This window comes from Pseudorca crassidens, chromosome 18, assembly GCF_039906515.1.
Source record: "Pseudorca crassidens isolate mPseCra1 chromosome 18, mPseCra1.hap1, whole genome shotgun sequence".
NCBI classification, from domain to species: domain Eukaryota; kingdom Metazoa; phylum Chordata; class Mammalia; order Artiodactyla; family Delphinidae; genus Pseudorca; species Pseudorca crassidens.
Genome location: NC_090313.1, coordinates 30,645,882 through 30,673,241, shown reverse-complemented (window position 1 = coordinate 30,673,241; position 27,360 = coordinate 30,645,882). Strand labels below are relative to the sequence as shown.

Genomic DNA, 27,360 nt, shown 5'->3' with positions numbered 1-27,360 from the left:
AAAGGTAAGTGGAAGAAATGAAGTTTCTTGCAGTGATACCAGCCAAAATATCAGACCCAGCTGCGGTCAGGATTTCTATAGCACAGCGAGGCCTATGTTTGATGTATTTCAGGTTTGTCTATCCTGATTTGGAGACACACTATACCATTTGTTAAAATAAGGATACATTGTACCACAAAAAGAACTATAAGAACTTTTCAGAAGCATAATTAAAAAGCAAACATTTTTATCAAGTATTTCTTAAAAACAATGATACATATTTTCTTATAATGCATTATGGATTTGAAAAAAATTTTTTTAACTGCTCTTCCTCTCCCTCTCCAGATACCCTCTCCATCAATGCTTACAACATGGTAAACATCTTTCCTTAATTTTCCTAATTTTCCATTAAGAATTCAAATATATATTGAGTGCATTTTTCAGTTTTATGAAACAACAATATGTGTTGATAATAGCAAATGTATTGTTACTACATATTGATAACGGCAGGTATATGATATGCTGTAACATAGATATGATGAATTTATTCAACCATTTCTTTATTGACAGTCACTGCTCCCTTTATTTTACTTTTCACCGCTTGGGGAAATGCTACAATAAAAATCTTCATACAAATATCTTGTGTTATTCAAGTTTATGCTCACTTGCTGTTGTTAACAAACACTCTAAGCTTACCACAAGAGTTTGTTTCTAGTTCACATCACTGTCTGGTGCAAGTCAGGCTGTTACTATGAGTTTGCCTCCAATCGTGATTCCAGGGCTCCATCTTATGGTTTCCCTATCTCAGATTTCTTCGTTTCCAGCAGTCAACACGGGAGAGAGCTTGGAAGACAAGGAAAGGTTTATGACAAAGACTGGATGTATGTTAGGACACTTCTGCCCAGATTCCACTGGCTACAACCCAATCATGAGGTCCCAACCTAATTGCAAGGGAGGCTGGGAAATGCAATCTTCCTGTGTGCCCTAACAGGAACTGGATGAACATTTAGTCAATTTTGCAAATATTTTTATATACAGTAAGTCCCTACATATGAACGAGTTCCGTCCCGAGAGCGCATTCATTAAGTCCAATTTGTTTGTAAGTCCAACAAAGTTAGCCTAGGTACCCAACTAACACAGTCGGCTATATAGTACTGTACTGTAATAGGTTTATAATACTTTTCACACAAATAACATAAAACACAAAAATAAAACATTTTTAATCTTACAGTACAGTACCTTGAAAAATACAGTAGTACAGTACAACAGCGGGCATACAGGGGCTGGCATCGAGGGAACAGGCAAGAAGAGTTACTGACTGGAGGAGGGAGAGGAGGTGGGAGGTGGTAGAGCTGAAGGATCGTCAGCAACAGGAGACGGAGGGCGAGCTGCAATTTCACTCACACCTGACGCTGATGGCACAGGTTCTGGCTCCTTGCTGGATTCAATTCTATCGACCCTCTTGAAAAAATGATCCAGTGATGTCTGGGTAGTAGCTACTTTTTTTCTCGTCATAGATGACATCCTGGGCTTGAAATAAAGATACTGTACTACTGTACTCTATACAGTACTGTAAAGTACACAAAAGCACACTTGCAGAGGATGTATGCACGTGACAACGTACACCAGACATGTGAACTAACTTACGTGACTGGACATGCGAATGCATGTTCGCATCTTTGAAAGTTCACAGCTTGAAGGTTCGTATGTAGGGGCCTTACTGTATTGGTGGCTTTACTCCAAAGGATATATTTCTGGACTGAAATTTCTGGGCTGTGAAATTCTATATAATGTGTGTATGTCTATCACTTCACAAAAAAGGCCATGACAACTCCTGTTTCTGTCAGCAGAGTAGGAATATTCAGCACCTTTCTTGCTTTTCTAAATCTCCCTTCCAAAGGTACTAAAAGACTAGAAACTCCACTGACCAGATTCCTGTGTCAACAGGGTCCTGGTTTAACTTCCACCAATGAGAGGCACTCTCGCTGAAACTAGAAAAGGTGAAGAAAGCAGGCAGCCTTTATTTCATTCTAACATGTTGACACTTGGCAGAAATGGCCTGTAGTTGCTTCCAGGTGGCATCCTGCATTCTGCAGAGATTACTGGCAGGCGCTTTCCCTGATTCCTGCATTACCGGATTTTCTAAAAGCCAGCAATGATTTCTCCTGACTTGTTCTCTCAGTCTTTCTGACAGTTTAGTGAACATCTCATTTCTTGTATAAAACCTCTTCCTACTTGAAATACTTAAAGCAATTTGTTTCCAGACTAAGTACTGACCTACACATCAACCTAGCACTTGTCTTTTATCTTTGTTTATGACCCATTTTTTCCCACATATAATTTTTTAATTCTTACATTTCAAATATATTTGTTTTATGTTATAGCTGTGGTGTTGCTGCTTCCCAAGCCTTAGTTAACATATTCTATAAAACGTCTAATTTCTATCTTTTATAGTTAAATCATTAATTCATCTGGAACTTACTTTTGCATGTGTTGAGACTGCTAGTATCATTTATTAAATCAATCCTGTTTTCTCACCCAACTGAAATATCATCTTTGTCCCAAATATCTTGATCTATTTCTAGGCCACCTAGTCTATTCCAGTGATCTGTTTATTTTCCTGAGCAATGCCATACAGTGTTGATTGCTGTAGTTTTATAAAATATTTTAACAACTGTTTTATAAATCTAAATTCAAAAGAGACCATCTAACACAATAACTTGTGTTACCAGGTTAACTCAGTTGTTACATAAACTCAAAATTTATTTTTCTATGTCTGTGCACATATTTGAACTTTCTACAAATATTAATAACAGAAACATCTGAATACTTGGCTAAAATAAGGGAGCAATGACCAATCCTAACCTGATTCCAAATGTTGGAGAAGGAGCAGCCTCACTCTTCTGACTGCTTTCATAAGTTAATGTTATAAAATTGAATTTGTAAAGTAACATAATCCTAATCAAATACTACTTTTGTCATTCATATATACTTTATATATAAGACTATAAAGGACTCTATGTAAGAGTTTGTTTAGAGAGGTGGAGCCAAGATGACTGTGTGGGAAGACGAAGAGTTAGCGTCTCCCCACAACTAGGGCACCTGCCGACCGCTGGTGGGGGACTCTGATGCCCAAGAAGATGCAAGGAACCCCAAAGTGAACTGGTAGGATGAAGGGGGACTGCGGGGGGAGGAGAAGTGGATGCCAGACAGGATGGGCACCCCTGAAGCTGGGGAGATCAGGAGAGGAGTGGAGAGGTTGATTGCCCCGCCCACTCGGACCAGGGGAGCCTGCTGAGCTCCCAGGCTGGTCCTCTGCCCTCCAAGGTCCCCCCCGACAACCGAATTGGTCCTGGGGGCATAGAAGGGAGGCTGGGGAGATCAGGAGAGGCAGGAGGCATGGGCTCTTGCAGGCTGGAGGAGCGGGAGAGGAGAGGAGGGCGTCTACCCCGCCCACTCAAGCCCAGGAAGCCTGCTGGGCTCCCAGGTGAGGTCCCCTGGCCTCTGAGACCAGGGCTGGGGGGTACTCCTGGGCCCCTTCTGTTCCTTGAGCCTAAGCCCCACCCCCCATAGCCCCCAGGGCCTTTTCCAGCCCTGTGGGTCCTGAGCATTGGCCCCACCCACCACCCAAACCTCGCCCTTGCTTAGGCCCCACCCTCCACAGCCAAGGCCTCCCCCCACTTCTTTTTTCTTTTCTTTTCCCTCCTCCTCTCTTTTACTATTGTGGTACTGACATACCTTCTGGTTGTTGATTCATATTTTTATATTCTTCCTAACATATCTGTTAGTTTCCCAGTCTAATTTTATTTTTTACTTTGTTACTGTTCTTTTTTTTTTTTTTTTTTTCTTTTCTTTTTTCCACCCCATGCACATTGAGGGATCTTGGTTCACGAGCCAGGGGGCTGGGCCAAAGCTCCTGCAATGGGAGCTCCAAGTCTGAACCACTGGACTAACAGAAAGACCCCAGGGAATATTCAACGGAGTGAGGTCTCACGGAGTTCCTCATCTCAGCACCAAGACCCAGCTCTACCCAACAGCCTAAAAATTCCAGTGTTGGAAGCCTCAGGTCAAACAACCAGTAAGACAGGAACACAATCCCACTCATAAAAAAAAAAAAAAAAATAAGACAGCAAAATAACATGTCACAGATGAAGGAGCAAGGTAAAAACCTACAAGACCAAATAAATGAACAGGAAATAGGCAATCTACCTGAAAAAGAATTCAGAGTAATGATAGTAAGATGGTCCAGAATCTCGGAAACAGAATGGAGGCACAGATTGAGAACACAGAAGAAATGTTTAACAAAGATCTAGAAGAACTAAAGGACAAACAAACAGATGAACAGCACAATAACTGAAATAAAAATACACTAGAAGGAATCAATAACAGAGTAACTGAGGCAGAAGAACAAATAAATGAGCTGGAAGACAAAACGGTGGAAATAACTGCCAAGGAGCAGAATAAAGAAAAAAGAATGAAAAGAATTGAAGACAATCTCAGAGACCTCTGGGACAACACTAAACGCATCAACATTCAATTTATAGGGGTCCCAGAAGAAGAAGAGAAAAAGAAAGGGTCTAAGAAAATATTTGAAGAGATTATAGTCGAAAACTTCCCTAACATGGGAAAGGAAATAGTCACCCAAGTCCAGGAAAAAGAGACTCCCATACAGGATAAACCCTAGGAAAAACACACCAGGACACATATTAATCAAACTAACAAAAATTAAATTCAAGAAAAAAATATTAAAAGCAGCAAGGGAAAAACAAAAACTAACATACAAAGGAATCCCCATAAGGTTATCAGCTGATTTTTCAGCAGAAACTCTGCAGGCCAGAAGGGAGTGGCAGAATATACTTAAAGTGATGAAAGAGAAACCTACAACCAAGATTACTCTACCCAGCAAGGATCTCATTCAGTTTCGATGGAGAAGTCAAAAGCTTTTCAGACAAGCAAAAGCTAAGAGAATTCAGCACCACAAAACCAGCTTTACAACAAATGGTAAAGAAACTTCTCTAGGCAGGAAATGCAAGAAAAGAAAAGGACCCACAAAAACAAACCCAAAACAATTAAGAAAATGGTAATAGGAACATACGTATCGATAATAACCTTGAATGTAAATGGATTAAATGCCCCAACCAAAAGACACAGACTGGCTGAATGGATACAAAAAAAGACCTCTATATATGCTGTCTACAAGAGACCCACTTCAGACCTTGGAACACATACAGACTGAAAGTGAAGGGATGGAAAAAGACATTCCATGCAAATGGAAATCAAAAGAAAGCTGGAGTAGCAACACTCGTATCAGATAAAATAGACTTTAAAATAAAGACTGTTGGGGCTTCCTTGGTGGAACAGTGGTTAAAAATCCACCTGCCAATGCAGAGGACACGGGTTCGAGCCCTGGTCCGGGAAGATCCCACATGCTGTGGAGAAATTAAGCCCGTGCGCCACAACTGCTGAGCCCAAGTGCCACAACTACTGAAGCCTGAGCGCCTAGAGCCTGGGCTCTGCAACAAGAGAAGCCACCGCAACAAGAAGCCCACACAACGAAGAGGAGCCCCCGCTCACCGCAACTAGAGAAAAGCCCACGTGCAGCAACGAAGACCCACCACAGCCAAAAATAAAATAAATAATTTTTTTTTAAGTAATAAATAAATAAATAAGCTACAAGGATACATTGTACAGCACAGCACAAGGAATATAGCCAATACTTTATAATAACCATAAATGGAGTATAATCTCTAAAAAGTTTGAATTACCATGTTGTACATCTGAAACTAATATAATATTGTAAATCAACTATACATCAATAAAAAAATGAATGCCAAAAAGGAAGAGTTTGTTTATAAAATGGGTAACATTACCAGTATTTTTTAAAACTATTGGTCTAATGCATAAACTTGTGCTGCTTTTAATATCATTCAACTGTTTGTCTGATTTATTTTTCATTAAGATATAATTCACATACCACAGAGTTCTTCACTCTTTAAAGTTTCCAATTCAGTTGCTCTTAGTATATTCACAAAGTGTGCAGCGATCACCACTTTGTAATTCCTGTTTGTCTGATTTTCTTTTTTATTATTTAAAAAAATGGAAAATCAAAAGTATAATTTTCATTCAATAAATATCATTTGATCCTTAGGCAGTTTTGTTGCAAAAAGTAAAGTTCATGATTTTAGAATGATGGTAGCAATTCATCAACAAAGTAATCAGTTTTCACACAGTTTCAATAACTGCAGCAATTTCCTTGAACTGTCTGTAGAAATTCTGGAGAGAAAGGGGAAAAACAATATTAATTTTGCTTTTAGAGGCTATTTAAGTAGTTCTTTTAATTATATCTAACCAGCAGAGGCTCTAGAACATATTAAGTTTGCATTTTAATGTTACTTCCTCAACTATTATTATTCAAAAGTTACTATAAGAAACAAACAGGTGTAATTTGGTGCAAGCAAAAATACTACTGTAGAGTCGGATAATTAGCTCATAAATAAGCTTTTTAAAAGCATCCAACGAAGTTCTTTGAGATCACAACAGAAAGATTTATTAAATGCCCAGCACTGTTCTCAACAATGAAGACTTTAAAAAAATGACAGATTGGTTCCCAGGCTCTGAACCACTTTTAATACAGTGAAAGACTGCATTTCAGGGTGATAGGGGCTGTCTTGTCAGTTATACTAAGAGGGACCCAACACTGACAGTAGCTTACATTGTAGAAGCTTATTTCTCTTTCAATTAAAAACTAAGCTGGTATGGTAGTTCTCCTGTAGAAGTCATCAGATAAAACATCAGATAAAAAAGGGATCAAATTCTGTTTTCCTTTCTTATTCTCTACTTGCCGAGAAGTAGGAAGCAAATTTGATATACTCTAATGATTCCATCCTTGTATTTTCCCTCTTCTTTGGACTTAATTCTCTATTTTGCTACTTAAAAGAGTATCTGTATTTTGTTTTAACTCATATGTAAGTTTATTATGGAACGAAGGAGGAAGTAACCATTTCTTAAAAAATATATACTCATGATCATAATTTCAGCTACTAGAAAGATAAAAGTCAAAAGCTCAAAGAATGCTCCTTGGTGCTCAGTCCTATAATGTGACTAACAGGCTGTTTGCCTGGTTAGCTGTAAGCCACGTAAGAACTACCTCTAAAAGAGTTGCCCCATTTGTGATCTTTTTACTATGAGAAAAAAATTTTAAGAGGTGGAATCAGGGAGCACAAATGTGGCAAAGAAAAATAAGAATTAGGCCAGTATTATGAATTACAAAAGGACTGAAACCTATATTCCTTTTTGAAGTAGATTTGGTCTTTATGTTCAGTTGCAAGCTACTCACATATCACAATACACTACACTTATTTCCTTCCAACCAAGTCCTAATTTGCTTCCAAGACACCATTTAGCATTAAAAATAATGAATCTGTGACCCTTTTTTTGTTCTACAGCAGACACAGCTGTTCTAAAAATAGGAATCAAAAGGTGAGAACATCCTTAAAATGTAACTTGTAAAACAGAACTACAATATAACCCACAAATCTCACTTCTGGGTATATATCCAAAGGAAATAAAATCACTACCTCAAAAAGTTATCTGCACTCCCACATTCAGTGCAGCATTACTCACAATAGCAAGGTATGGAAACAACCCAAGTGTCTGTTGACAGATGAATGGATAAAGAAAATGTGGTGAAAAAAAAAAGAAAATGTGGTGTGTATATATACACAACAGTATACTATTCATCCTTTAAAAAGAAGGAAATCCTGCTATTTTTGACAACATGGGTGAACCTGGAGGACATTATGCTAAGTAAAATAAGCCAGACACAGAAAGACAATACTGCATGATCTCACTTATATGTGGAATCTAAAAAAATTGGAATTCATGGTAACAGAGAGTATGCTATAAGAAATAATTCATATCTGTTCACTCACCAAAGGGATCAAAACAAACAAAAACAAAACTCTAAGGCCAGTTAAACTAGCCAAAGACAAAGCATTTCCCTGTATGTACATTGAAAAGAAAATGATTTCTCATCCACCCCCTTTCTTCCTTTCTTGCTTACAGATAAGAGGTAGAATAATAATATATATAATATTGGATACGAAAAAAAAAAAATAATATATATAACATGATTCTATAAATAAACTATTGAGTTACTCTAATCCCCAGCAGATAAAATTACCCATCAAGTACTAGTGGTCTGATCTACATTTTGTAAACATTATTAGTCAGAAAATTCAGGGTCAATACTGCTCAAAGGTAAGATTTATTTAGCTTAATCACTCTTGAATATTAAGCCTAAGAAGAATAAAACAGTTAAATGCAAAGTAAATATCCTGCTAGAAAAGATGCAAATTTCTTAAACACACTCACAGATGAGTCCTTGAAAGTGATGGAGTGTCAGTATACAAATTCAGCATATTATATTGAAAATATTGAAAATAATTTATCAAATTCCCAAATAAAGTAAATCCAGATCTTTTGCATGTAAAGCACATCAAAACAATTGCAAATAAAAACAGTTAAAATTTTCTCTTAAAGAAGATTTTATGCATCTTTTTAAGCAGTAATTACAGAACAATGGCTAAACTGAATGAGTTTTATCACAAACCTGAAACTGTGGAATTGTCATTTCGAAGGACTTGTTCTTTACTTGGCCTGAATGATCTGCCACTTTGAGCATCACTGCAACGTAAGGATACTTAAGTGATCTGCAGCTGTCTGAGCTCACAGCCATACCCAGCTTCCACTGAAAATCTATTAGCTGTAATGAAACAGTACACAATACACCAGTTATAATATTGCCCTGAATGAAGATATTTATTCAATTTTACTGCTCTCATATTCAAGTTTTAATTTCAAGGCCAGTCAGAATAAAAGAAAATATCTTCATTTTAATATTGTTAGGGGGATATAATAATCAAATGAACACAGAGAGAGGCAATAAGAGATATAAACAGGGTTGGAAAACAACACTGTCATAATTACAAAAGGGAAAAAACAAAAGTCTCCACCTGATGTGTTATGGAGGTAGATGTGGCAGTACTAGTTTTCTTTTCATTTTGCTCCTGTACTTAAGGGGACTCCAAACGTTTTGGACCATCTCTTATCTCATTTTCCTGTTCCACATATGCCTTGCCCCATTCCACAACCCAAAAGTCCTAAAATGGAAGATGAGTTATATACCATCTTCATATTTGATTGAGGCATACATGGGACCATACCAGTTTCTTTCCTCACCACAGTCCTTGACATGAAACCTTACACTATTGGGGAAGGTGGTTTTAGATTTCATCACTGTTGATGATGGATACCTGCCACGTGATGTGCTATGCAGTTTACATGTATTTAATGCCTCACTGAATCATCATAACATTATAGGCTATTATTTCCATTTTGCAGGTGACAAAACTGAATTTCAGAGAGCTTACGTAATATGCACAAAGTCATGCATTTCTGGACTCATAACTGAAACCAAACTCTGTTTGACTCCAATGATTACATGCTTATTGACTCCTGGTTGCCTCAATACCTTCTAGCTAATTCTTTTCAATGATTGTTCAGTGTTGCCATGGCATAAAACAGGACTGGATAAATGCAACCCTTAATACTGAGTTTAAAAACATAAGACAATAAATGGAGGAATTTTGTGTCTTGTTCCCAAAGCTTCAAAAGATATGTAGTACCTAGCAGGCACTCACAAAAAATACCTGTCTATTGACTGATACCTTTTGCTACCAAATGAATGCTTACTGGGCAAATAGCTTTACATATTAATAAAAAAATTTTTATAAAAGGTGGGATTAGTGTAAGGACCAAAATTTCCTCCTGTCTTCATACTGGCATTAGACGAACCAGCTACAGCATGAAGGGCAGGCTGGTCCCGACAAAAGGTTAACATCTTTGATAAGTAAAAAGACTGTACAGGTACTTCTTAAAGTTTCCCATACAAAAATAGAGAAAGGATAGTAGGTTAATAAGAAAAGAACTACAAACAGCTAATAAGCATATGGAAAGGAAACAGGGAAATGCAAATTTAAAACACAAAGAGATACCACTACACACCTACCAAAATGGCAAAGTCTGATGATTCTAAAACTGGCAAGAAAGGATGTATCACAGTGCTGCTGATGGAAGTCTAAATTGGGTCAATCTTTCGGAAAATTGGCTTTACTTAAACTGCAGTTACGCATATCCAGTGATCCGGTGATTCAATTATTAGGGATATAACCTAGAAAAACAGTATACTTGGGGCTTCCCTGGTGGCACAGTAGTTAAGAATCTACCTGCCAATACAGGGGACAGGGATTCGAACCCTGGTCCGGGAGGATCCCACATGCCACAGAGCAACTAAGCCCGTGCGCCATTAACTACTGAGCCTGTGCTCTAGAGCCTGCGTGCCACAACTACTGAAGCCCGTGCACCTAGAGCCCGTGCTCTGAAACAAGAGAAGCCACTGCATTGAGAAGCCCGCGCACCACAATGAAGAGTAGCCCCTGTTGCAGCAACTAGAGAAAGCCTATGTGCACCAACGAAGACCGAACACAGTCAAAATAAATAAATTTATTTTAAAAAGTTAAAAAAAAAAAAAGAATCCACCTGCCAGTGCAGGGGACACGGGTTCGAGCCTTGATCGGGGAAGATCCCACATGTCGCGGAGCAACTAAGCCTGTGCGCCACAACTACTGAGCCCATGTGCCACAACTACTAAAGCCCACCGGCCTAGAGCCTGTGCTCCGCAACAACAAAAGCCACTGCAATGAGAAGCCCACCCACCACAACGAAGAGTAGCCCCTGCTCGCCGCAACTAAAGGAAGCCCTTGCGCAGCAATGAACACCCAAAGCTGCCAAAAATAAAATAAATATTTTAAAAAAGGAAAAACAGGATGCTTATGTGAGAATGTTCCTAGCAGCTATATTCAAAATAGCCCTAACCTATAAACAACCCAGATGTTCATCAGTAATAAAACGGACAAATGAAATGCTGTACAGCAATGAAAATGAACTTCAGCTACACTTAACACCAAAAATCCTGAAAGAAACAAGTCAAAAAGTTATGTGATTCCATGCACTTAAACTTGAGAAACAGGAAATATAATACTGTTTAGTGATGCATACACAGATGGCAAAACTATAAAAAGAAGCAAGAATATGACTATCACAAAAGGATAATTATTACCTCTAGGGAGGAGGGCGGGAGATATACGATTGGGAAGGGGCATGTGGTGGGCTTCTGGGGTACTGGTAATGTTCGATTTCTTGAGTTTTGATTGTAGTGACACAGATGTTCACCTTTAAAGTACCCATTTTTTTGGTAACTATTTGAGGGGATGGAGGTTAACTAGATGTACTGTGGTAATCATTTTGCAGTATATGTATGTCAAGTCATTATGCAGAGCTGTATTTCAATTATATCTCAATAAAACTGGAAAAAGTAAAATTATTCATTAAACAGTCCAAATGTTCTGCACGTTTTGGTATAGATGTTATCTTGCACATATAGCAGGGGGAGGGGAGGATATGTTAGTGAGCTCCACATTTCTGGTTGAAAGGAAAAATTTATTTAGGGTAGGTGATCAAAGGAAAGCTTCAGAGGAGACAGAGCTCAGTTTTGAAGAATAACAGAACTGAAATTGAGAGGAAAAAATTTGTTTTATTTATATATTCCATAAATACACACCTAGCAAAGAATAAGTGCTTAATAAATATTAAGCTGAACCAACTAGAGATAAAAGTAGTTCATATCGGGCTTCCTGGTGGCGCAGTGGTTGGGAGTCCGCCTGCCGATGCAGGGGATGCGGGTTCGTGCCCCGGTCCGGGAAGATCCCACATGCCACAGAACGGCTGGGCCTGGGAGCCTTGGCCGCTGAGCCTGCGCGTCCGGAGCCTGTGCTCCGCAACGGGAGAGGCCACAACAGTGAGAGGCCCACGTACCAAAAAACAAAACAAAACAAAAAACAAAAAGTAGTTCATATCTGGCTGAGGGATAGAGCACACTGTCTCAAAGTGAAAGGCTCTTATAAGGAAGTATGGAAAATAAGGCTGACAAGAGATCAAGAATCAAGAGGCCAGTAATTTTTTGCAAATTGTACAAGTTTTCAGAATACTCTCATTTACAGTTGACCCTTAAACGATGTGGGTTTGAACTGCAGGGATCCACTTATACACAGATACTTTTCAATAGTAAATACTACAGTACTACACGGTCTGCAGTTGGTTGAATCCACATGTATGCAGAGGAACCTAGGATATGTGACAAGTAGGATGAAGCTGATCCTGTGAAGAATGGATCACTAGGTCTTGATGATCATCTACAGTTAAGGGAGGTATCAAAGACAACTATAAAATTTTGAGCCCAGATGACTGGGAGAATATATCATATATGAATCAGGACTTTTTACATTTTAAGCCCAAAAGTATTATCAAGAAGTGATAATTAACCTATATGAGAAAAGAATCTAAAAAAGAATGAATATATGTATAACTGAATCACTTTGCCGTACACCTGAAACTAACACAACATTGTAACTTAACTATACTCCAATAAAATTTTTTAAAAAGTGATAAGGAATATCTAAATAGGAATGTTCAATAAGTGGATAAAAATTCAAGAACAGAATTCATGGGAGTTCATGATTAGAGATAGTTTTATATCAGTTCAATGGTGATATTCAAGAAAGTAACTTAACACTTTTTAAACATATTTGCCCCATACAACTCCTTGATGCAACAAGTTCCATTTTTACTGTCCATAGTAAAATGGGAGATAAAACATTGCTTATTTGACTCTAAAAGTATGAAATAAAACTCTGGATTATCCAGAACATTTTAAGCAGAAAAGCAATTAAGGAACACAATGTTGGAATTCACTGACCATTACAATGGTGAAACTGGCAGGTGGGGAAATTGGGAGAGCTGCCATTTACTGTGCAAAGCTGGTATTCATGAGTACAAGAGCTGGGATTAGGGTTATGGGATGAGAATTTCCCAAATTCTGAACTGAACATTTAAATGCAAATTATCAATAAAAGCAAACCTTCTAATAAGTGTGACTGAGCCTTAAATAGGAATTAACTACAGAGAAGATTTTAAAAAGAATAAAAAAAGAAAAAACAAAAAAATCAGAACAGGGCGAACATCACTATGGAGAATATTAAGAATGAAGTAAGAATGAAGTAGCCTCAAAATTCTTGTAGAATTAAGCAAATGATTTAAAAAGAAAAATGTACAGAGAAAAAAAGCTAGTAGTAAAAAAAATATAGGAATAACCAGAAGTAAAATGAATACAAAGAAGAAAAATAATCAGAAAGCAAATATAGATTAAGAGGTAAACGAAGAAATTAGCTGTAGTCTGTCACACTAAAAATAGTTGATATGGTGGCTGAAGTTACTGTTAACATAAAAACATCACTATAAAAACCGTGTACAGGGGCTTCCCTGGTGGCGCAGTGGTTGAGAGTCCGTCTGCCGATGCAAGGGACACGCGTTCGTGCCCCGGTCCGGGAAGATCCCACATGCCACGGAGCAGCTGGGCCCGTGAGCCATGGCGGCCGCTGAGCCTGCGCGTCCGGAGCCTGTGCTCCACAGCAGGAGAGGCCACAGCAGTGAGAGGCCCGCGTACCGCAGAAAAAAAAAAAAAACTGTCTACAAAGAAAAAAATTTTTAAGACCATTTCAGTTTAAATTTAATTTTTATTTTTCAAAACATAACAGGAGAAAATTTAAAAAATAATCGTGTAAAACTGCATCATCTTAAAAACTATGTTCATATTCCTGTGTCCCCGTTTCTAGTCTTTGTATGCAATTTTTATAGCTACAGTCACAAAATACACACTTTTATGTTCTCTCCTTTTTTAAATGAAAGTTTTCAAATGGAAAGAATGTTAAGCATTCTGCACATATTAATCTCTCCCAAAGTACTACAAGGAAAAGACTGATTAAACTCATCCAAGGATACAACACTAATAGAGCTGGTATTCAAACCCAAATTTGTCTGATTCCATATTCCATGCCTTTTTCATTATACCTAGCTGCAACATGACTACCATTCAGAATTAAACCAAGTCCTAATAGGTCAAGAAAGTAGACAGGTCTGGGACAGGGCAAGCGTGTTTGGCATCTCCCAAATGCTAGGCCTGAACTGTCCAGTATAGTAGCCACTAGCCAACTGTGACTATTTAAATTAATTTAAAATGAATAAAAGATTCAGTTCCTCAGTTGGACTAGCCACGTACAAAGTGCTCAAGAGCCATGTGTGGCTACTGCTACCATACTGGATAGCGCCAACAGAGAACATTTCCATCATCGTAGGAAGTTCTATTGGACAGTGCTGTGCTAAACTCTGTGCTTCGTACTTTGTATCTGCAGATATTGATTATGGCATGAGTTATTAGCAAATTTTACTTGAAAATTCATATTAGCTCTAGCCTAAGTGGACAACTTTTGCTAAGTCATTAGCCTTTCTCATCTTGCTTAACGGCACCTTCATCCATGCTTTGATTTTCTTCATAGCACTTAACGGTTTCTAAAATTATGTTAACTTATTCATCCCCTGTGTCCCCAAGGAAATGGCATTATGAATCCAGTTACTACTGAATCTATTACAACATTATCTGATAGAAAGTGAATATTCAAATAAGTATCTGTTGAACGGTTTAGAATTTCTGGGGTATGTGGTAACTGGTCTCCAAAGATAGCCTCCAGCAATTAATTCCACCCGGCTCTGTAAGTACACGTCACTCTTCACATCAAGAAGTGGAGCTTATTTTCTCTCTGCACGAATCTGAGCTGTGCCTGTGATTGTTTTGACAAGTAGAATATGGCAGAAGAGGTGTTCTGGAATCTTTGAGCCTAGGCCTTAGGAGAACTGGAAGTGTGTCCTTCCTTCTTCATGGAATGCTGGCTCTTGGGACTCTCCTTGGAACCCAGCCACCATGATGTGAGCACCCACATGAAGGAGAACCGAGTCACGCCAATGATCAGCTCTAGCTCAGCTCATAGCCCAAGTCATGACTAGCATGTGAGTGAGCCCTCTTCACTTCCACCCAGCTAAGGCTCCTAGATGACTGAAGCCCCAGCTGACATGATAAGGAGTAGAAACCACCACCCAGCTAAGCCCAGTTAACCCAAAGACTCATGAGAGACAATTAAACAACTGTTTTAAGTCACTAAGTTTAGGTGGTTTGTTATGTGGTGACAGATAACTAAAACAGAGCAAACACAACTAGCTGAAAATAGCTTTGTTAATAAACTTATTACGATATACGATTTATCAAAAATGAATTCTCAAAACTATACAATCTGAACTATATTGGTTTATAGAAACTGTAGCAAATATAAATAATCAAAACAATGTTTCATATTTGGTTAGTGTTAATACCACCAGTAAAAATAATCCAGAGAACGAAAGCGTTTCCCATTAAACACAATCGCTACTAGTAAGTTCACAGTACTACTGCCATGCAACACAAAACAAGTATCAGCTTTCCTCAAAATGGTTTTTAATCCTCATTTCTTTTCTGATGACCCCCATTTTCTAAGTGACTCAGGTTTGAAACTTCAGTCAACTTTGATTTTTCTCTCTCCCTTACACAAAACACTTATGAATCGCTAGGTACTCAAGATTTTATTTCAGCCAATGCCACTTATTCCCTTCTTCCCAATCTCACTGTTACAGAGCCTTTTAAAAGGCTTGCCTTCAATTTTACTGCAGCCTCCTAATCAGTTTCTTGCCTAGAGTCTTCCTCAGTTCCAATCCACAGGATGGACTCTAAACACTACTTATAAACTTACCAAATCTAAACTTGTAATGTCTACTGCCTCAGGAACTAGTTAACCCTTCCCCTAGCACTTAAGTCATCTCACAGCATAGTCCCAAACAGCTTTCCCACTCGTGCTCAAGCTGGACCGCATCCTCTCTTTATTTTTATTTTTATTTTTATTGCGGTACGCGGGCCTCTCACTGTTGTGGCCTCTCCCGCTGCAGAGCACAGGCTCCGGACGCGCAGGCTCAGCGGCCATGGCTCACGGGCCCAGCCGCTCCGCGGCATGTGGGATCTTCCCGGACCGGGGCACGAATCCGTGTCCCCTGCATCGGCAGGCGGACTCTCAACCACTGCGCCACCAGGGAAGCCCCGCATCCTCTCTTTAAATTATCTTTCAGTCTTCAAACCTTTGCTCATGCTGCTCACCCCTCTTGGAATACAACTCTCAAATACCTATTTAAAATTCAAAACTCCTCTCAAATTCTACTTGCTCTGTAAAGTCTTTCCTGGTTTACTCAACTTTTCTATGAATGGTCACGTCACTTCTTACACCCCAGCACTTAGAACATTCTGACTTGAACAGTAGTCATCTGTGGATCTGTCTCCCTCCCCCACCATCTACTAGACCGTAAACTCCCTGAGGGGAGTTCATACATCCTTACATGACTTGTAGCACCCAACAGGACACACAGAAGAACAAAAACAGACATACGTTTATGAACTATTACACAAACTGTACAAAAACTTAAGTCACTGTCTCATATACGTAAGAGGGAAAAGGGCACTAGATATTGTGCGTCAATATACATATTTCTGTTGATTTATACCATAAAACTGGCAAGCAGGAAAACAATAAAATGTGGCAACAACAGGAACAATCATTCATCTATGATAAGGAGTTCTAACTAGACATCTATAAAAAAGAACCATGAATTACTTCAAAACAGTGATTATCAGCATCAGAATGTGAAGTAATGAGTAACCTTAGACCTTCTGGTGCTGGACAAGGTAGCACGACAGTTTGTTAAATTTAACAAGTTCAGACTCTGAAGTTAGACAGACCTGAGTTTGAATCTCAGCTCTGCTACCTTCAACCCATGTGACTTTGGGCAAGTTACTATGTCTCTATGCCCCAATATTCAGTTAAATATTTACGAAACAATACTATGTTCTAGGCACTGGGACTATAAAAAATAAAACAAAGGGTTCCTGACCTCAGGAACTTACGTTCTAGTAGGGAAGACAGACAATAAGCAAATATATATACAGTGTCGTTGTACTAAGTGTTATGAAAAGAATTTTTTAAAATGCAGGTAAGGGGACAGAGTGACCAGGAAGGCTATTTAGATAGAGCCTGGGGGAGACCTCTGTGAGGAGGTAGGTTTTGAATAGAAAGACACCTGAGTAAAGTGAAGGAAAAAGCCACAAGAATAACTGGAGAAACGAGCATTCTGGACAGAGGGAGAAGCATGCCTGGCCTGCGCAGGGAACAGCAATGAGGCCCGCATGGCTGGAGTGGCGTGAGCTAGGAAGAGAGGTAAGAGACAAAGAAACACTTTCTGAAGGGCCTTTAGGTCAAGGAAAATACTTAAGACATTTTTCTAGTGAGACAGTACTCTCTTAAATGGCTTCGAGCAGGGAAAAGACCTGGTCTAACTTAGACCACAAAAGTCTCCTCCAGATTGATGAACAGGGCATTAAGTTTAAGAAGGAAAACAAAAAGACTCAATTGGGAGACCATTACGGTATCTACACAAGAGGGTGGTGCTTGGGACTCAGGTGGCAGCAAGGCGAGGTAAATTTAGAGAATATTCTTAAAGGTAGAGAAAACAGTATTCTGATGGATTGTATGCGGGGTCTGCACTCTCACGGGAGGTGTGGTCCCAGTTAGCCTCGCTGATTCTTATATTGGTGAGAAATATTTAAAGAAAGAAAGAAGGTATTATAGCTCAAGGAATTTAAACTAGTGTTAGCCCTAAAAATTAGCTATAACTGGTACATTTAAAAAGCATATACTACAAACAGAAATGACTTACTGCTAGGTCAAGGCTTTTCTCCCCTACAAGACGGCTGAATACACATAATCATTTTATCTAGCAATATAATATTTAAAAAACACATCATGAACTATGAATAAAAAGGTTCAATTTAAGAGTTCCTGGAGGTAAAACTCACAAAAGTGTGAGGTCCCCCTAATGACTGGGGTGTAGGTGGGTGCCTGAGATTTTAACTCGGCCTTGTCCACGCTGAGCCTCCAGTAATTCATCAATTATGGTTTAGGTTTTCCTACCCCTAGCACTGGTTTTCACAGAGGTTTCTGTTCTGGTTAAGTTGTGCTTCTCTGTATTCACCTGTCTCTCCAATTTGGGAGACAGGAGCTTGCCCTGTGACCTCATTTTTCTGACTTATCCAAGAAGAACTGTTCATTTTTCAGTCTATTCAGCTTTTCATTTATTTTAAGGCACAGGTTGGGCTTTATAAGAAGGCGGCAGGAGGGTCAGAATCAGAGAAGGCAATAGGATGATGCTGGCAGAAAGAGAAGTGATGACAGAAGCAGAGGCTGGAAGGATGTGCTTTGAAGATGGAAGTAGATGCCATTGCTAAAGAACACAGGCAGCCTCTAGAAGCTGAAACAGACAAGGAAGCAGATTCTCCCTTAAAACCTCCAAAAGGAACACAGCCCTGCTGGCAACCTTGGCTTTAGTCCCACAAGACTAATTTTGGACTTCTGATCTCCAGCACTATAAGGATAAATTTGTGTTGTTTTAAACACACCTCCCCCTACACACACCCCCAAAAGGTTCAACTTTTAAAACCCTATAATCTAGTATAATTCAGTTTCAGGATACCTTACGCAAACATATGACTTAATGTAAGTATAATAAATGGATAAGATGATTTCTGAGACATTGAATCAAAGTTATTGAGCAGTAACTCAGATCAAAGCCAGATAGGGGGTTGACTACTGAGTTTCCCCCTATCTCCCAGGAATCCTCAAAAACAACAGAAAAATCAGCTGGAGACAGATGTCACAGAGCAGTCAAAGGACATCTCTCAGCCCCCGTGTTCTCATTATTTATCTCAGCCCTTTCTTATACTTTGTGGTCCTGGGTAACTCCTATATTTCAAATACTCTAGTTTTAGTACGCTTCTTCTGGGAAGTGTTATAAGCTATTTGCCTAAAAACAGTTTATTAGCTGAAACAGGACGGGAACACTCAGAACAAAGAGACAATCCTAAGACATATTTAAAAAATCAAATTGTTATTCCAAGCATAAAAAAAACAGACACTGAAAGGTTAAAGAGGTAAACTCTCCCTCTTCCACAAACTGCTTTTTAAAGACTTAAGAAAATGTTTGCGCAGCTATCTTTGGAAATTTTGATAATTTCTTCTCTCTATATATTACATCCCCAAATACTATGTACCTAGTATCAAATCAACGGCGCTTAATCAAGGAAGAACAATATTTGGTCTGTACTCTTCGGGCTGGAGTGGGTGGGGAAGATTAAATTACAATGGCAGTGGCTACTACCTCAGAAGCCAAGTGGAAGGAGCAATGCAGGGTGGCGGGAGGAAAGGCACGGGCTCACGGACATGGGCCTTGGTTTGGGGTTGAGCTGGGGAAGGCTCACGGTGGCATCGTCCCGCGGCTGCCAGAGGCGGGCGGAGGACCAGGTGCAGCCGCCCGCCACTTGTCCAGCCGAGGCCGGCGGAGGCCGCGAGGGATGGCCACTCACTCACCTGGTTGGTGACCTGAAATGGAAGCAGAAAACACAATTTAGGGAACGATCTTTCTTGCTCCGGAGCCCACTGCCCCGGCTCCTTCCAGGCCAGGTCTTACCTTGGCCTTAGCATCCAGCGGTGGCTCGCTACACCCCTCCATAGCAGCGCCCCAGAACCCCACCACCCACTCAGGTGGAAGCTCCCGGGGCCACCACCCCTTCCGCTTCCTCTTCCCGCCCCTCGCGGCCCGTCGCACGCAGCGGACGTGGGGGGAGGAGGGCAGAAACATCTTTGTATACCTCATCCTTAATCTCAATTAGACATCAGTTTTATGGAGCCGATCAGTAACAACGGAAACACTGTAGGGGAAAAGGTCCGAAAACTGGCAGATACCTTGTGAAGGGAAGGATAGATTATCTTTTAGGTGCCGTCGCCCGCTACTTATGCCATGGACGTGGACTCTTCCTGCCTGCAGCGCCAGGCGCCCTTTGAGCGAGCGCAGACTTGTAGCTGCGCAGACTTGTTAGAAATTGATGCTAACCGAGTTTGAAAGCTGTGGGACAATCGCTCCCCCTTCCCCACAGATGTTTGTCCTGCGAGGGAGATGCCAATGGGACCTTTAGTTTTATGATTAGCTTCTGTCACTCGGATTCATTTCACTGGCCTAGCTTGGAGGTAGGGTGGGCATGCTTTTTGTTACGCTCCTTCGTGGAGGATAACACGAAGTGCTGGGAGCTTTATAGTCACATAAGCCTGAATCTAAAACCCTCTACCACTCAGCTGTACGCCTTGAGTAAAGGTAGACTTTCCGGAGATCGGCTTTCTAATTCGTAAAACTCAGGCTGTAGATATTTGTCTCACAAGGCTTTATGAAAGGTTCTGTGACATCCCATATGTAAAGCACATAGCAAAGTTCCTGAACATAGCGAGTAGTCAATAAATACCAGCTCCTATCATCATCGTCATGATAGTCAATCCTCAAAAGAAGCCTATAAGTTATCTAGATCACAAATTATCTCCATTTTAAAGTTGAGAAAATGGAAATTCAGGAATGTTAAGCAATATCAGCTAACTAATAGATAAAACTTCAAACTCTGGTTTTAATGTACGGTCTGCAATCTAATTGCAGAGAACTCCAGAGGGGTTTAGCGCTCCCAGTGTACCTGCTGAAATCCTTTTCCAGCTGCCTTGTGCTAATTGAATGTTCTATTTATACTCCAGGCTACTGAAAAATATGGATGATTGTGTGTGTGTTTGTGTGTGTTGCAGGGGTGTTGGGGGAAGTAGATAGTGGTGGAAATCCACGGGCAGCCTGAGCAACGATGTAGAACGGAGAATAAGCATGATCACTGATGCTAGAATCATAGAGGTTTTAGAGCTTAAAGCAGAGTACGTACCACAGATTGTTAGATTTGGGGCCAAATTTGACGGACCTACATATTTAAAACAAAACACAGCAAGTAAGACAAACTCTATCAGAAACTGAATGGCAATGCATTTAGATAGGTTTTATGTGTTCCATATTGTCACTGTCCCACATTCTTCTTTCAGCTCACCTGGCCGAGTCACACATTCACCTGAAAGCTGCACGACATACTTTTTAACTTTTGGCTTAAGGGGAACTTATAGAGTCTCATTTAAAAAATGAGACCTAAATAGATTAAGGGCCTGGCTTATAGAAACACAACAATATTATGTTAGTCGTGATTTCTGATCAGGTGCAGACAATTTTTCATCCATACTGTGGACAGATGAGACCAAATTGTGTTAAGTTTTGATGTGTCCTTTTTTTTTAAGTTAATTTTTATTTATTTATGTATTTATTTTTGGCTGTGTTGGGTCTTTGTTGCCACGCGCGGGGGGGTGTCTCTAGTTGCTGTTAGTGGGGGCTCCTCTTCGTTGCGATGCGCGGACTTCTCACTGCGGTGGCTTCTCTTGTTGCAGAAGCACGGGCTCTAGGCTCGCGGGCTTCCGTAGTTGTGGCTTGTGGGCTTAGTTGCTCCAAGGCATGTGGGATCTTCCCCGACCAGGGATCGAACCCTTGTCCCCTGCATTGGCAGGCAAATTCTTAACCACTGCGCCACCAGGGAAGTCCCGATATGTTCTTAAGTATTGCAAAAAGGCTATGTTTTAGGATGGTTATTTGGCAATGCAACAAAGGCTAAAGGCAGATACAGCATGAAGACAGCTGGACGTATTCCTATTATGACAAGTAATATAAGACAGAGTAATCATGGTGGTGTGCCATGAATGAGTTACAGGTGTGTAGCGAAATTGACACCACCACCACCACCACCCCACCACCCCGCCATAGCCCTAAGGAAAGCCAGGTGAGGCCTCATCCTAGAAGATTCCCTGAGCTGGTTATGACTGCAATGACAACCTTATTTGATTAAGTCAGGTGTTGTACAAATACCGAATTTCATCAATTGTTAGATGCATATTTTTTCGCATCTGACTCCTGAGAAATCATACTGCACACTGCATCAGATGGCTGCTTACAGTGGCGGGTAGGCAGGCAGCAGGTGTGACTCAGTTGTTTTTGCAGGTGTATACGTGAACTTGGTTACAGCTGTTCAACACTTCTATTAATCACAGGTATTGCTGGCTGTGTACATACTATGTTTAAATGCCATGTGAAATGCCTTTAAAAAGATTATGCTGTTGAGGAGCAGCTAAGCCCGTGTGGTACAACTACTGAGCCTGTGCTGTAGAGCCCGCGAGCCACAACTACTGAGCCCACGTGCCACAACTACTGAAGCCTTGGCGCCTAGAGCCCGTGGTCGGCAACAAGAGAAGCCACCGCAATGAAAAGCCTGCGCATCGCAACGAAGAGTAGCTCCCGCTCGCTGCAACTAGAGAAAGTCTGCACACAACAACGAAGACCCAACACAGCCAAAATAAATAAATAAATAGACAGACAGATAAATAAATAAATAAGTGTTCCTTTAAAAAAAAAAATTATGCTGTGATTTGGCATAAAAAAAGTTACCAGGAATGGAACCAGGCATGGAAAAGAACAGTGTGTTGTAAACTTAGATCAGTAAGGCAAATATGGGTTATTGGAGGAACGACCAAAATTCCATGTGTTCTTACAAATCAACCAAATTACAATTCCTAAAAAAGGTGGATATACTTGAGTAGATAAAACAAAAGTGTTGCTTATTTCAGTTCAAGGTTGGAGAAGTTGCCAGATCCCTCAGAATATAAGAAAGAAATTTATAAAAATGAGAGAGCAGTTTTTGAGTCTCAAATACTTTCGTTAAGACATCAAACATCAGTTTGTCAAAAACTTCCCAGTGTGTTTGAATAGAAGCTGCTGAATTTGCAACAGTTGCTGAAAAAAATGAAACTATGAGTTTAGTCATGTAGGAAATAACATTTTTCGGAGGTTCAACTGCATGTTTTTATTTGGTTATTAGAATTTGGGGCAGCTGTATCAATTATCTGACGACTCCTTTGAATTTGAGTATGAAAATTTTTGGTAGATATAGCAGTTAGGTGTTGCTGTGTAAAAAAGCCCTGCCCCCCACAAATTCCCAATGTCATACTACAAACAAACATTTATTTAGCTTACATGTCTTGGGGGTTAGCAGTGAGTTGGCCAGTGGAGGCTGGGCTCAGCTGAGGCGTTTCTGCTGTGTTCCAGGTGTCCTTACTCTCTTCCTGGAACCAGCAGGCTGGCCCAAGCTCATTCTTCTCCAGGTGATGACACAAGTACAAACAGCAAGCAGAAGCTTATTCAGGCCTGGATTTCGAACTGGCATACAATTATTTCTGCCTCATTTCATTGACCAAAACAAATCACATGGCTGAACTCAATGTCAAGGGGTGGGTAAATATACAGTTAATTCTCATTATAAAGCTACCACAAATGCTGAGTTAGTAAATACTGAACCATTGCTCCTAGCAGAAACAGGTTAGGTTCCTGTGAGCCTCTGGTCACATTTTAATCAACAAATCAACACATTTTTTATGTGTATTTTTGTTGAAAGTCCCCACATTTAATCTATATTGTTGATTCGTAAACACTGATCCCAGGGCTAACAGCACTGTAACTCATGCCTGAAGGAACTTATCTAATACATGTATTTTCTCTATAAGGCACATCACAGTCTTCCTGTGTGTGGGAACACAAAACAGCACATGAGCACAATGCTTGGGGCCATTTTATACAGTGAAATCATCAACAAAAACACACAAATGCCTTAAAAATGTGGCACTAAATAGACTGCAAAAAGGACACATTTCCAATACAAGACCTTGAACAAGAACACAGAGCACAGACTTGCTTGACCTCAGCTGGGAACTCAATTTTTTTTGCCACTCTGAGCATGTCTGTGAATGACCTTGAAAGTGACATGGGTACTGATTTGGGGGTTACAAATAAATGTTAGCAAGTAGGTAAATTCAAAACGCAGAACCCATGAATAATGAGGATTGACACTACTTTGCCTCTAGTGGAAAAAACTTCAGTGTTACATGGCAAAGGTTATAGATAAAGGAAGAATTAAAACATAGGGACCTGGGCTTCCCTGGTGGCACAGTGGTTGAGAGTCCGCCTGCCGATGCAGGGGACACGGGTTCGTGCCCCGGTCCGGGAAGATCCCACATGCCGCGGAGCGGCTGGGCCTGTGAGCCATGGCCGCTGAGCCTGCGCGTCCGGAGCCTGTGCTCTGCAACGGGAGAGGCCACAACAGTGAGAGGCCCGCGTACCACAAAAAAACAAAAAACAAACAAAAAGAAACATAGGGACCTTATACATATGTATAACTGAATCACTTTGTTGCACACCAGAAACAACATTGTAATCAACTCTACTTCAATTAAAAAATTAAAAAACAAAACAACAACAGAAAAAAAGGGAGCCAATAATGCAGAATCTTGGGCCCCATCTTAGACTTATTGAATCAAAATCTGCATTTCAGATTCCCTAGGTATTTTTATGTACATCCAAGTTTAAGAAGTACTGGACTCAATACCATGGTGGGTATATGCATGCCAGAGGCTGAGAATTAAACCCTACAAAGATCAGAGGCTACTACATTCATAAAGTTTTTTTTTCTTTCTTTCTTTCTTTATTTATTTTGGCTGCATTAGGTCTTCATTGCTGTGCGCGGGCTTCCTCTAGTTGCGGTGAGTGGGCTTCTCATTGTGGTGGCTTCTCTTGTTGCGGAGCACGGGCTCTAGGCGCGCGGGCTTCAGTAGTTGTGGCACACGGGCTTAGCTGCTCTGCAGCATGTGGGATCTTCCCGGACCAGGGATTGAACCCGTGTCTCCTGCATTGGCAGGTCGATTCTTAACCACTGCACCACCAGGGAAGTCCCTCATAAGGCTTTTATGGGTCCAAAGTTCTAGCCCATAATGGGACAACCTCTCTAAGATGAAGGATAAGCTATTGTACCCTGCAAGAGGCAGAGCACTTGGTGGGTTTCTGGCTTTTGGATGCAGCATACATCACATTTGGGAATACAGGTGCAACACACTTATTGGGTGATATGGATGGCTGCCAGTTTGAGTAGATCCCTGAGCAAGAGAGTCCTCTGCAGCAAGTCCATGCTGGAATGCAAACTACCTTCTGTTTGGCCCTAGATCTCAGCAGATCCAATGGCGCTAGAGAGGTCCACGCTGTGTGGAGTCCTAGGGAAGCCCTAATAGGAGGGTGACAGTGCAGGACCTCAAGGTTCTGGACCAACGCCATTCCTCTGACAGTAAGTCATTTGAAAAACAACCCCTGGCATGCCACTAAGAGCCTGGCTGTGCAACTGAAGTGATTATGCAACTATGGCTTCCCATGATGAGCTGGACATTTCAGATGTACCACCTCACAGTTGGGTGGTATTGCAACAATCTCTCAGATAGATAAGGAGAATGGGGAGTCTTGGAAATTCCTTGGAAGTTGAATAGTGGCCAGAAGAACATGAGTGGGAGAGTTGGAAGTTCCCCAAGAAAGGCAAGCTCAGTGTAATTATCTTTTCCTCACTCCCTAACTGCTCCTCTCCCTGCATTCCCTCTCTTGGGTGCAGCAGTAACACGCACTCTACCCCAGGTCAGATCTCTGGAGTCGTCATTGACAGTGCGGGCTCAGCAGTAGGATACCCCCTTCAAACAGTATCTCTTTATTCTATGCCTGCCCCTCCTGCCCTTCCGTCACCGCTATTGCCTTAATTAAGTCTCTCATCATTTCACTCTGGCAAATTTTCCACATTATTGAAAATGGGGTTTATGCATATCTGATTATTCCATTCACTCCTCAAATATTTATTGAGCATCTACTATGTGTCAGGCACTGGGTTAGGCTTTGGGGAGAACGATGTGAGGAATTCAAAAATGACATTGCTGCAGGCCTTATGGAATTCACAGCCTGATGGAAAAGAGAGATGAAAATTCTCCTTAAAATCCTTCAGCGGTTCCCCGCTGTTTTCAGTATGAAGCCCAGATATCTTGACCAGTTAGTCCCTTCCTATCTCTCCAAAACTGTCTCTAACCACTGCCCTTCAGTCTTGCAGGCTCTGCAGCCACAGTGCACACTTTCCCTTCTTCCGAGCACCCTCCTCTCTGACTGGCTACCATCGACTTTTTTAAAGGCTCACTCTAGCTGTCCACTTCCTCCAGGAAGCCTTCTGGACACTCCCTTTCCCCGTTAGCTGCCCTTTTGTGTAGTTTCACCAACCTCATGCTACCACTATCACACGTGTATCACACTTCATTGTGATTCTTCGTTCTTTTGTCCACCTCTTCTACCCTACTGTAAGCTTAGCTTTGTGTACCCAACTCTTAGTTACAGCGTCTGACTCATAACAGGTACTTGACATTTTTTCTACACGGAACTGTGTAGGTATATAGAAATGTTCCCCACTCTGTAACAGCAGACAAGGCCGACATATCACTTCTGCACCCTGGCAAAGGAGCTTCTGAGCACGACTGGCGTCCTCTGGGTGTGGGGCCTCCAGACTGGCAGCGCCCAGGTCCCTCCCTCGACGAACAGGACTCAGCGGCGCGCCGCCTAGCGTCTCCGGCTGATGATACAGGCATGGGAGGGCGCCGGAGAGCACGCGGTCCCAGACCCCCGCTTGGCGCATGCGTGGCACTGGAGCAGTCCCGTCGGTTCGGAAGAGTCCAAGCGCGAGGGGAGAGAGCTGAGATTCTTTTCCCTTCTGCAATAGGAAGCTGGCTCCTATTCTTTTCCTCTCCGATTGTATCTTAATTTAAAGTGGAAACCTTGACTTGTGGTTCTGTAGCGAGCGATAAAGGAGCTAGAGTGTTGTTAGACTTTTCTAAGTCTCTCGGCACCCCTCCCTCGGGGCGCAGGGTTGGACGGGTCCAGGTCAGGAGCAAGGGGGCGGAAGCGGCGGCGGCTGTCAGAGCTGGAGAAGGGCCGGGCGGAGTGGCCATGGAGAGTCAACGCTGGCTGCCGCTGGAGGCCAATCCTGAGGTGAGCGTGGCTCGGGTCTTGGCTTGAGGCCGCGGGCGGGGGCAGAGGGCACCGGGCTGCCGCCTCTAGTCCCGGGCAGTTTGTCGCTAAATGGTGTTCTCTGTTTCGTTTTCAGGTCACCAACCAGGTGAGTGAGGTGTCTTGTCGCTTGGGACCCTGGCCGCCTACACCCCTGCACTCCCCAGGAGTCTGGGATTTAACTCCGTGAGGGTCCTTCTTGCTCACCTTCAGACGGGCGTGCCCTGTTTGCGGCCGCTTCCCTTCCACCTGGGTCCTGGAGATGCTCCCAGCTGTCTCTGGTCCCATTCCCCGTCGTCAGCGTTTCCTGGGTTTTTTGGGTCAGAGGTTTTGAGGGACGTTCACCCTGTATTCCAGTTCCTCTTCTCTCTTCGTTTTGCCTCCTGCTAGTGCCGAATCCATGATTGTCCCAGCCCTGTACCTTCTAGGTGACTAATTTGC

General features: G+C 41.3%; 3 protein-coding genes across 4 annotated transcripts in view; 1 reads left to right on the top strand and 2 right to left on the bottom strand.

Annotated features, from left to right (window-relative positions):
* The window catches only part of TBC1D4 (TBC1 domain family member 4), a 251,307-nt gene extending 250,513 nt beyond the window's left edge, over positions 1-794 (bottom strand). The window contains exon 1 of the mRNA XM_067713173.1: positions 676-794. The gene's annotated coding sequence lies outside the window, so the exon portion shown is untranslated. The remainder of the gene's footprint in view (positions 1-675) is intronic.
* Positions 210-19,699, bottom strand: COMMD6 (COMM domain containing 6). Of its 2 annotated transcripts, XM_067713177.1 has the most exons (5): positions 19,585-19,699; positions 19,276-19,496; positions 8,591-8,743; positions 5,954-6,252; positions 210-822 (listed from the first exon to the last, which is right to left on the bottom strand). In XM_067713177.1, exons 3-4 carry the CDS (start codon positions 8,714-8,716, stop codon positions 6,202-6,204), a joined length of 177 nt encoding a protein of 58 aa, XP_067569278.1. In that variant the 5' UTR covers positions 8,717-8,743; positions 19,276-19,496; positions 19,585-19,699; the 3' UTR covers positions 210-822; positions 5,954-6,201. The 2 variants fall into 2 exon arrangements, with proteins under 2 accessions (XP_067569278.1, XP_067569279.1); XM_067713178.1 differs by having other exon boundaries at positions 19,485-19,628.
* A 7,081-nt stretch (positions 19,700-26,780) lies between these two features.
* The window catches only part of UCHL3 (ubiquitin C-terminal hydrolase L3), a 44,181-nt gene continuing 43,601 nt past the window's right edge, over positions 26,781-27,360 (top strand). Inside the window, exon 1 of the mRNA XM_067713608.1 lies at positions 26,781-26,901. Coding sequence (XP_067569709.1) covers positions 26,860-26,901 — 42 coding nt within the window. The 5' untranslated portion in view covers positions 26,781-26,859. The remainder of the gene's footprint in view (positions 26,902-27,360) is intronic.